This window comes from Pistacia vera, unplaced genomic scaffold (assembly GCF_008641045.1).
Source record: "Pistacia vera cultivar Batoury unplaced genomic scaffold, PisVer_v2 Contig170, whole genome shotgun sequence".
Lineage (NCBI taxonomy): Eukaryota > Viridiplantae > Streptophyta > Magnoliopsida > Sapindales > Anacardiaceae > Pistacia > Pistacia vera.
The window spans coordinates 370972-381775 of record NW_022195790.1 but is presented as its reverse complement, the minus strand read 5'-3'; the positions used below and the strand labels follow the sequence as shown (position 1 = coordinate 381775).

Here is a 10804-nt window from a genome sequence, read left to right as displayed (position 1 = left end):
TTCTTGTAATATCTGGGATCTGAAGTAATTTGGAGATTGATTGAATGATTCCTTGAATTGTTCGCGACTAGCTTATGCTAGGTCCAGCGATATCTTGACGAGCTTATGTTGGGTTGATCAATCATAGTTGCCGAGCTCATTCTGGGTCAAGCTATATCCTTGAGTTGGCCCGAGCTTGGCGAAAAAATCACACACAACAGTTTTTTTTTTTTTTTTTTTTTTTCCTTCAAAAGACATTTTAACCATTATAGATCATCAATACAAACTTGATACGAAAGTGTTTTGACCGTTTGAAAGCACTTTTTATCAAAATCACTTCCTCAAAGCCAAAGCAGCACAGAATTCTTTTTGTTTAACTTTAGGGTTTATTTGTTCAAGTAAAATTTTAGGAAAAAAGTTATAGAAACAGTTTATTAGACTAGAATTTTTTTGAAAAATTTGATAGTTGTTTAATTAAGAAAATATAAAAAGAGCTTTCTAATATTAATACACCAAAAAAGGTTTTAATATACAAGAATAAAATAAGAGAAATTTAAAAGATTGAATAAGAATATTTTTTAAATTTCAACATTTTTAATAAGCTCAAATTTTGAGCTTCTCCAGAAGCCATAAAATAGTTTCTTTATAACCGTATAAACACTTTTGAAATACAACCAAACAACCTAACAAAATTTAAAAGTGCTTAATGGATTAAAAAAGTTCTCGTAACTAGTGGAGAAGCCCAACCAAATAGGCTTTTAGCTATGCTTACAAATAATAGAATTATCAATATTATTACTTTATACCCCCTGAGGTTTGGTTAAACATGTAATGGTGTGGGGGATTGTGGCAGTGTGGTGGCCTGGTGGGGGAAGAGGTGGAGCACAACAATTTATTGCGGTAGTGCGGCAGTCTGCGAGCCAAGGTGGATTGTGGCACAGGGAAGCTAAAAATATGGGGTTGTTGGGCAAAGCGAACAAAATTCTTTTAGGTCAAAAGGATCAAAATTCAAGTATTTAAAAATAGACCAACACCATAGGGGTGAGGAAAAATTCTTTAGCTTGACAATGTGGGAGGATTATATGTAGTCCCTGATGGTTTGGATTAGTAACACTGTGGTCCCTATTAGATTATCAATGATAACCTTAGGGACAAGATTGTCATTGTCAGAAGATGGCTAAGGAGTTAAGATCTGAGGCTGCTGCCGCTGCGTATCATGATCTGGACAAATCGACGGGCCTGAATCCAAAGTCCTGGATAGGTGGGGCCAATTGATGGCGAAAAGTGGGCCACTGGACCTCCAAAACAGTAAAGCTGACAAGTCATGTGTTGACTTTAAGCCATAAAACTAATTTCATTAAATTAAACATATTATTCTTTTCACATTCTAACTAATTTATGAATATCATTTTCCCCCCCGAGGTATCAGTAAATAACATGTCGCCCCTTATTATTTCTACCCATATTCCCAATTTTATTCTCAAAATACTTGTTTGTTTTGTTATTTGAGAAATATTAGTATATTTTTTTAATTATTTTTAGACCCCTTAAGTTTATTAATTTCATTAAATACCCCCAAAAAAAGTTTAAAAATTAACAAAAACACCTCCATCCACCCATACTTGCCAGATTCCGGCAACCACCGTCAGTGGTAGTCGAAATCTATCACAACGGCCTACAAATGACCGAAACCGGCCTTTTCCGACCAGATCCACAGTGGATCTGGCCAGAAAATACCAGATCTGGCTGTCAGCGATGGCCAAAGAAATGGTCATTGTTGACGGTCAACGACGGCCAAATCTTGGCCATCGTTGACCTATAACGACGGCCAGATTTGGACTTTTGAGGTCGTCGATGGGTAGATCTGGCCGAAAAATGTCATATCGACGCCCTACCCGTTAGATCCGACCGGTCTGCATCGTAATGCCATTTTTCTGCCAGATTCTGGGGGTGATGGTCAGAATCTGGCACTGTGGGTGGGTGGGGGTGTTTTTGTTATTTTACAAAAAATTTATGTACTGGGGTGTTTAGTTAAATTAGCAAACCTATGGTTTTTTTTATAAATTTTTAAATTTTACCTTGTAATACTCCCCTATTCAACTACTCAATATTATTCCAAAAATAATAAAACAAACGGACCTATAAATAACAATTTACCAAGTAAAATTGACCCCCTGTTATTAGTATTTGGTTAGGGTTTTACTGTTTTACTTTAACCATTAAGTGTAAAATGCATTTGTCAGATTACAAAAACACTAATGAAAAAGTGACTATAATAAGTAATAAATCGAGAAAATGACTTTATCCACTCTAAGATTCAGATCAACTATTGTCTATGTCCTGCATTTTAAAATACTCGAATTTACCTCTCTTGAATTTAATAAATGTTTATATAATCTGTTAATTGTGATGATTTTTCCATTTAAAAACTAGAATACCCCTCGTCGTGATATTATCCAAGTATTGACGGAAAAATAATATAATAGAAAAATATAAAATAAAAAAATTCTATTGTTTCTTAAATACAATTAACTCTTGTTATTTCATACACCTAAGGGGGATTTCATGATACCTAAGGGGAAATTGTATTGAATTATTAAGATTTATAAATTATTTTTATCAATTATATTCATCTAGATTAAAAAAAAGACTATCTTATATTACCTTCTTATTTGTTTCTAAATGTTTTCTAACTATTATTTAATAATCGATATTTTCATAAACATTTTATATTAGTCAAGAATATTAACAACTATATATATATAATTTTACATATAAATTATAATAATTTTATTTTTTTATTGTTACATCATTTATTTTGATTTTTCCAATATTTGAACAATTAGATTTGAAAAAAGAAAGGAAAGGCAAAACGACGCCGTATGGTCAAGTTGTGAGTTCTACAGACAAAAACACGTTCCAAAAACGATCACTCAATTCATGTGGCGGAACTCAAACTCAATTATTAACTGAAAAAAATAATTAAAACTAATTTCAAGTCCGCGTTCTTTCTCTCTTTCAATTCAACCCATCTTTTTCCCAAATCAATCAAAATCCCTAATTTTATCCCCAATTCAACACGAACTTGAGAAGATATAAAAGCTTAATTCGAATTACCTGTTTAAATTCGAGCTAAGTTTCACTTCCTTAGATCGATACTCGCTTGAATTGTAAAAATTGGAGGCGCTCAAAGCTTGCAGTTTTCAATATTCTGGGCAAAAATTTTTCTTTTTAAGTTTATTTGAAGTTTTTTTCTTGATGCTTTGTTGAAAGGAACGGCTATGGAGTACGATGCTTTCGATAGTAGTGGTGAGTTTTTTGTTTCTTATAAATTTCGGTTTTTTTATTTTATTTTTTTTTTTTTTTTGGTGATTTTCTAGATTTTGTTTTGTTGAACTGTGAATTTCTAGCTCATTAAAGTTATTAATATTTAAATTGAATGAAATAGTCAACGAAGGCGTGCGTTAATTGCTTTTGAATTGATTTCAGTTGTTTCTAGCATATGTCACGTTGAAAATTGATTTTCATACACTTCCTTATAGTTTACTGAAGATTTGATTTGAAGGGTATAGATGAATTATGAATTTATGATCTTTCTGATAGCAGTGGTGAGTTAAGCTGATTTTTTTTTTTTTTAAATAATTTTTTTTGTTTTTTTGTATTTTTTTTTGTAAATTACTAACTATGTGGTGAAATTGATGATTCTTGTACTTTATGAGGATTTTTAGGTTAAGTGGCAGTCCTAGTTTCGAACTCGAGTTTGCTAAGTAGGTTTAGGGATTTATGGGTTTAGTTAGGTTTGATTAGTGTACTTTGAAGTGAAGAAGAGTAATGAATCCAGTTCCTATTATGGACTCATAGTAGAAATTTGAAATTGCGTGAATTAGTTGTAATGTTATAAATCAAGTGTTCTCATTCGCAGTTGTGGGGAATTGCTCGGTTTATGTTGGTATTTGGTTGATTTGAAGTCACCTTTCGGGCTTCATTTTTTTATTGAAAAGTTGCTTTAAATGTTCTAATGATTGTAGCCAGTCTTTAGATTCAGGTTAAATTGTTTGATGAACTTTAGTTAACACTGTTGGTCATCTCATTTTTTGTTGGGTTTAGTCTTAAATACAACCGTTCACTGTTTCATGCTTAAATCCACAATTTGAGGCTTCAAAAATAATTTTTTTTTGTGAAGTTCTAGAAATAGTTTATAAGTCTCTTGTTTTCAATTTGTTTTATCTTTTTATGTAATTATTTGGCCCACAGTTGTGCCAGTCATCGCATGTGAGATGCGTAAGCTAGTAGTTTTGATACATTTGAGATACTGATTCCTTTTGCAATAAAAAGATTTTTCATGCAAGATTTGTATGTTCTATCCTTTGCAAGTGGCTATTTGGAATCTGGCATTTGTTATAACTTGCATTAGTTTTATTAGCTTGTTTTTTATTTCAATCTAGTCACATTGCTCTACGTATCAACTCTTCTGGATGTGCCTATGAAGGTGACTGGAGAATTTTGGTCTTTTTCATTGAAATCATTCTTTGTTTGGCAGCCACATACCAGAAACAAATCCAATAATTGCTTCTTTATGAAACAATTGCAGGAACAGATGACGACCTCCCTCCTTCACATCAAAATAGATTTCAAAGAGGGAGCCGCCCCGCTGGAAATGGAAGATCTGCAGTTGTTGGTTCTGCTATGTTACCTAGGATGCCGCAGAATGAAATGGAAACTCTGATCCACAACATTGAGCAAGAAGCATACAGTTCAGTCCTTCGGGCCTTCAAAGCTCAATCTGATGCCATCACTTGGGTATCTATTAACTTTTCTAATATATATATATATCTATTCATGCAGTTTATCTTGGTAAGTAAAATTAAGAAGGTTTGAATGTCCTTCATTTTATATTCCTTCAGGAGAAAGAAAGTTTAATTACTGAACTTAGGAAGGAGTTGAGAGTATCAGATGAGGAACACAGGGTGCTTCTATCCAGGGTTAATGCTGATGACATCATCCGGAGGATAAGGTCTGATTATATCATGACATGCTCTCTGAGCAGCTTTTGTCATATAGGTAATCAATTACTGATCAGTTCTGCCTTTTAACGGGAAGTATAAATCAATCATGCTATTAGGGAATGGAGAAAGGCAAGTGGCCTCCAGCCTGGTATGCCAAGCATCCCCCCACCTGTTCATGACCCTGCACCGAGTCCAACTGTTTCAGCATCACGCAAGAAACCAAAAACTTCTCAGTCTGTAGCTTCTTTGTCAATGGGTGCACCATCTCCTGCTTTGCATCCATCTATGCAGCCATCTTCATCTGCCAAGAGACCAGGTCCTCCAGCAGGCAAGAAACCAAAATCAGTAAGTGTTTTATAATTTAGAATATGAAAGAAAGTGAGAAATTGATGTTTCCTTTGGTTTCCATTATTACTATTCAGTTAACGGAGTACATTTTTGCTGCATCTCCATTGAAATCGATGCAGTTATCTACAGGTCTAACTGGAAGGGCCCAAGTTGGTAATCGGGGCTCTTTGGGGGCCTTTGTGGCAAATGAGCCTGCTGAACCAGCAACCTATGATCCCTTAATTGGAAGGAAAGTTTGGACAAGGTGGCCTGAAGACAACTACTTCTATGAGGCTGTTATAACTGATTACAACCCTATTGAGGTATCTATGTTATTGACTATGGTGTTTGTGTACTTAATTTTCTTCTTTTAATCTCACATTTTCCCAACATTGGTAGGGGCGGCATGCTTTGGTTTATGATATTAATACAGCAGATGAAACATGGGAATGGGTCAATCTCAAAGAGGTAAAATTGCTCTCGTTTATATATATATATATATATGTGTGTGTGTGTGTGTGTGTCATGCTCGTGAGTTGAGTAGATTTTTAGCACACTTTCTTTTTATCATCTGTTGGATGCTAATGAAACATCTGGTCTCGGGCCTGTTTATCTAATAAGTAGTTTATCTAACAAGCTTTTTCTGCCTTAGAGACAAGAGATTAGCTATTCGCATAGTTGTCTTTAATTAAATCACGAAAAAGTCGTGTATCAATTATTATAATGACATACATTATAGCAGCATGAAGAATATTGTATTTACATCTTCCTCTGATATATTATAATGATTACCATGCATTATATTCTTGGTCATGCTGAATGAAGGGAAGTGAATGTAAGATTATACAGTGTATGAATTTGTACAATTTGACATAGTTTTTTGTCCTAACCAAGTAGGCTGGCTTTTAACTAAGTATTGCAGTTTCACATCTGTTTCCCTGCTTTGGTGATAAAAAAATCTGTCTTCAAAATTTATCATCTGCTGAACTAGAAAATCCTACTTGCTATTGATCTTCTGTCTTATAATGGTAGATATCACCGGCAGATATCAGATGGAATGCTGAAGAACCTGGGATTTCTCGTAAAGGTGGCCGCCCAGGGCCAGGACGTGGGATTAAGAAATCCATGGCACGTGGTGGTGCTGTTCCTGGGGCAGGAAGAGGTAGAGGGACCATGAAGGGTCAATTAAAGAAGGATTTTCCTTTATCACAGAATGGTATCAGGAAGAAGGCTTTGGGTGACATTGAAATTCTTCACACGGATACTTTAATCAAGGAGGTAAGGAGTGGCTGGAAGATTTACTTATTTGAATTTTTGCAAATGAAGTGACTGTTTTACCTAATTGTGGTGTATTTGAACAGGTTGAGAAAGTTTTTGGTTCTAATCATCCCGATCCCTCAGAAATTGAGAAAGCAAAGAAAGTGCTAAAGGTAAGAACAAAGGCCCTCACAGCCTCACTACAGTTTAGCTGTGTTTTAATCGATTCCTGCAAGTCTGATGAATCCTTTGGAATGCAGGATCATGAACAAGCCCTAGTCAATGCAATTGCAAGGCTCGAAGATGCATCTGATGGTGAGAGTGGTAATAACTAATTACATATAACTGTGTTCTATAGTATGAGAAGTAAAAGCACTCCGTCTTCTGTTGTATCATCTCATTGTTGTAGTATTTCCAAGATTCAGATTTTGATCTGTACTATCTGTGTAAAAAAAAATTTCAGTTAATTATTAGTGTATCCTTTTCGAGTTAAGTTTACCCCTAAATGCTTCCTTCCTTATACTTTCCATTTATTTAATGGCCTTCTTTTCTGTGAATGAGAACTTGCTGCCATTTTGATCTGAGCTTATTATTTCTGTAATGGCCTTCGTTCCCTTATAGTGGATTCATTTGTTATTAATGATAAAAACAAATCCCATTTTTTTTTTTTTGTTCTTGACTTAAAAGCAGACGAGGCAGAACATCCATTCTCTCAAGGGCAATCTACAGACCAGGAACAAGGATGGCAAAAACGACTGTATAGTGAGATGGGTGGAATGGTTGAAGGCTCAGAGGCCAATAATGGAAAGAAAGGGTAGAATTTCATCGGATATGAGCGATGAGGCGATGAAATTATGATTTAGTAGACCGGTTTAGCCAGCTGGGCAGTCATCCAATAGTCGATTAATTTATCTGATGATCAAGGATGATTGTTGATTTAGTAAATTATGTAGTTAGCCAGTTGCATGTTTTCTTGTATTTACGTAATTCCTTTGTAACTGGATAACCAGCCGGCTAAATGACTTTCATGAGCTGGTGTTTGGTTAGGTTTGAGTTCATTGTAAGTTTATTCATCTGAATTCAGGTAGATGCTGTTGTAAATGTAACAATCATTTATCATACTGATTTGATTGCTCTTCTTTCTTTCTTTATTTCCGATGTTAAAAGGTTCGAGTTATTTTCAAATGATTGAAATTACTTTCATATATACATAATGATAATAGTAAGTCATTCTCTAATGAAAACTTAACATGCGAACCAAAAACTAAAGACCTGTGTCTAATCGCTAGTTTTACAAAATGCAAAAACCAAAACCACCTAGTCGCTAGTCTTTGATTCGCACATTAAAAACTTCTTAATGGTTTCTTACTTGAAAGTGCTTTTGATAGAAACATTCACTAATGCATCCTAAAACCAATATAACTGGGATTGAGTGCCTAATATTTCATGGTGAAGAAGATGCATTCCAACCATTTAATTTCCTGCAAATCAAACAAATTGTGAAAAATCAGCATATACATAGAATGGACATAAGTTTATATATATGGAAAAGCGATTTGAGGAAAACCAATTCTGCACAAGCACTTCTCCAAGAAGTGGCGGATAGTAGTACTACAATGATGCAATGAATTCAAGGATAAGAGTCACCATCTTGGCATCATATTCAGGGCCTTCCATCTGGAAGTGGCTTACTCCTTCAATTAGATGAGTTTCTACTCGCCCCTCAGCAGAACTCAGCTTGTTCTTCAGCTGCTTTACACTGGTAAACCCGTCCTGAGTTCCCATAACAAAGAGCTTCGGCTTTGGGGTTTCAAGGATGTTTTTATGGTGTCGGCTGAATAGGATCGAAGCTAGCATACCAAAAGGGTACCCCAAACTTACATAGCCCACAACTTGCGGAATCTCCTGAACTGCAGAGCCTGCAATCGGTGCACCTGAGAACAGATGATAAGGAAACAAGATTAGATACTACAACATCGAATATGATTTCACCTTCCAAGGACATTGCGAAACTCGATGAATCTATGAATTTACAAAAGCGGTACACAACCAAATCCCATCTATCATTGTAATGCAAGTAATGCAACACTATTATCATATTAATTGCAAGAGTTAATCAAACACAGCCGAGAAGATATTGTATTAGAAAAAAGATTAACACAAGTCCCCAAGTAATAGGAGACATGATTCACAAACAGTAAAAAATGCATCAAAGAAAAAAAATTGGCGAGATGCTTAACTGATTTCATCACCAAATAATTAATATCAAGATGTCAAGATCTCGCTTCTCACTGTCATAATGAAACTGACACCAAAGAAAATTTTGAAAATTAATACTTCACTTGTAATTAAAGCAGCAAAGTATGGAGAGGGACTGAATTTTTAACGTGAATGGAGAGTAATGTTATCCATTGAGATCAACTTCTAATTATGAATACTCTAGTGTCGAGAACTAAGAAAAGAGTAAGATCATGCCCATATCGAAAATGTGTGTTCCCAAGTTATAAATCCAATTTCACCACTTAAAAACCATAACAGGATACTGTCTCTATGCAATTATCACCAACAAAGATCGTTGAGATTTACGTGCAAAACAACCTACTAATTATCGTATAATGACCTAAACTTCTAAATTCGACTTCTCCCAATTCGAGCATGCTCCTGTCAGCAATTCTAGAATTTATCTAATCAAACAAGTTATTGCAAGAAACTCTTGAAGAGCACTGCCAATTTACAAAAGCATCGGTGCAAGAAAACTGAGCAAAGAACAATTTGCAACAACAAGAAAATACTAAATACAACAAGAAGTAGAAGATTCAAAACCCCAATTCAAATCAAACTTCAAAAGTTAACAAACTGAAACCATAAACTCTACCAACTAAATCTAATCAAAACTTCTCTGAAACCAAAAGCATGATAACATATTTTCCCGTATCTGCCAAAATTTTATTTTCTGTTTAATTTTATAATATTCAAATTCCAATCCAAATCAAAACTTCAGAAGTAAAACCGAGCAAACTTTTCACACAACTTGGATCTACAAACTTTATCCACTAAATCTAATCAAAATTACACCACCTCCCCATATGTATACTACGTTTCCTTCTTTATTTTGCAATTTTTTATCTTTACCTAGCATTATCCACTAGATCTAACAATTCATCCATCAGAATATATCCTTAACGCACCAAAACAAGAATCAAACATGATCCACCAAGCCACAACAAAAACTAAAAAACGAAAACAAGCTACAAAATCATACCTGCAGAAGAACCCACTAACAAGATCCTATCAGTAGAGAGATTCTCACAGACCCATTTGCAGACAGCAACCACATCCTTAACTTCAGCAAAGCCAGTGAGAGAAGCTCTTCCAGTGGACTTCCCCACACCTCTCATGTCAAAAGTCACAGCCCTATAACCCTTACCAGCCAGCCCTGAAGCTATGCCTTTCAGGAGGCCTTGGCAGCCGCCCAAGACTGAGTAAGGGTGGACCAAAACAATCACCAAGTTGTCATCTTTTGAGTCCTTTTCATCGCTGGGTTTGAACACTCTTGCGTGGAGCTTCACCCCATCAGAAGTTTCAACTGTACAGGACTCAAGTTTGAAGTTGGACATGAGGGAGAAGGATCAAAATGGGAACTTGATGAAAGAGAGTGTTTTGAGGAAGTAGAAGTGATGAAGACAAGGGTCATCAATTGAAAGTTCAGTAGTTTTTGTTGGGTGGATGACATGAGAGAGTTAAAAGAGAGAATTTTTAAGCTAAATAATCCTCTCTGAAGTTTCCAAAATGACCAAAATCTCCCCAATATTAAATTTGGGGTGGTAAAATAAATTATTGGAGCATAATTATATAAATATCTATTAACTCATAATACTAATTCTGTGAACTCTAATATTTTATTAACAGTTCACTAAAGATAGGAAAATATTTATTATTTTTTAATTTTCATGAGGATTTTTATTATCACATCCAACCTCGGGAGTTGAGGTATTTCTATACTGGTCAAAATAGTTTTTTTAATGTTTTAAATTTTTTTTTTTTTTTATGTTTAGTTGTATTTCAAAAGTACTTATATAATTATAAAAAAAAAAAAACTATTTTATGGCTTTTGGGAGAAGCTCAAAATTTGAGTTTTTCCTATAAGCTTTTTTTTAGGCTTTTCTGATGTCAAATATGTCCTTACATTATTTTTATAATTTCACCGTATACCCTTCCTTTGAAATAAAGCCCTC

The 10804-nt window shown here is 34.7% G+C and overlaps 2 protein-coding genes across 4 annotated transcripts; one reads left to right on the top strand and one right to left on the bottom strand.

Moving 5' to 3' along the window:
• Positions 1–2935: 2935 nt before the first annotated feature.
• Positions 2936–7713, top strand: LOC116125734 (protein EMSY-LIKE 3). 3 transcript variants are annotated; one of them, XM_031411448.1, is made up of 10 exons: positions 2936–3288; positions 4571–4779; positions 4884–4993; positions 5102–5330; positions 5453–5635; positions 5712–5780; positions 6345–6590; positions 6674–6742; positions 6830–6893; positions 7257–7713. In XM_031411448.1, the coding sequence occupies exons 1-10, from the start codon at positions 3261–3263 to the stop codon at positions 7385–7387; spliced, it is 1338 nt and encodes a 445-aa protein (XP_031267308.1). In that variant the 5' UTR covers positions 2936–3260; the 3' UTR covers positions 7388–7713. The 3 variants fall into 3 exon arrangements, with proteins under 3 accessions (XP_031267308.1, XP_031267310.1, XP_031267309.1); XM_031411450.1 differs by having other exon boundaries at positions 6830–6884; positions 7260–7712; XM_031411449.1 differs by having other exon boundaries at positions 7260–7711.
• A 14-nt stretch (positions 7714–7727) lies between these two features.
• Positions 7728–10283, bottom strand: LOC116125736. The gene is made up of 3 exons (XM_031411451.1): positions 9832–10283; positions 8137–8503; positions 7728–8050 (listed from the first exon to the last, which is right to left on the bottom strand). The coding sequence occupies exons 1-2, from the start codon at positions 10184–10186 to the stop codon at positions 8181–8183; spliced, it is 678 nt and encodes a 225-aa protein (XP_031267311.1). The 5' UTR covers positions 10187–10283; the 3' UTR covers positions 7728–8050; positions 8137–8180.
• Positions 10284–10804: the final 521 nt, after the last annotated feature.

What these genes read in the sequence shown, in the direction of transcription:
- LOC116125734 (XM_031411448.1), top strand. Translation starts at nt 3,261, where the DNA reads ATGGAGTACGATGCTTTCGATAGTAGTG. An exon ending in AATCTGATGCCATCACTTGG is followed by an intron (nt 4,780 to 4,883) that starts GTATCTATTAAC and finishes ATATTCCTTCAG; the next exon opens with GAGAAAGAAAGTTTAATTAC. An exon ending in AATGGGTCAATCTCAAAGAG is followed by an intron (nt 5,781 to 6,344) that starts GTAAAATTGCTC and finishes TTATAATGGTAG; the next exon opens with ATATCACCGGCAGATATCAG.
- LOC116125736 (XM_031411451.1), bottom strand. Translation starts at nt 10,186, where the DNA reads ATGTCCAACTTCAAACTTGAGTCCTGTACAGTTGAAACTTCTGATGGG. An exon ending in GTTAGTGGGTTCTTCTGCAG is followed by an intron (nt 8,504 to 9,831) that starts GTATGATTTTGT and finishes ATCTGTTCTCAG; the next exon opens with GTGCACCGATTGCAGGCTCT.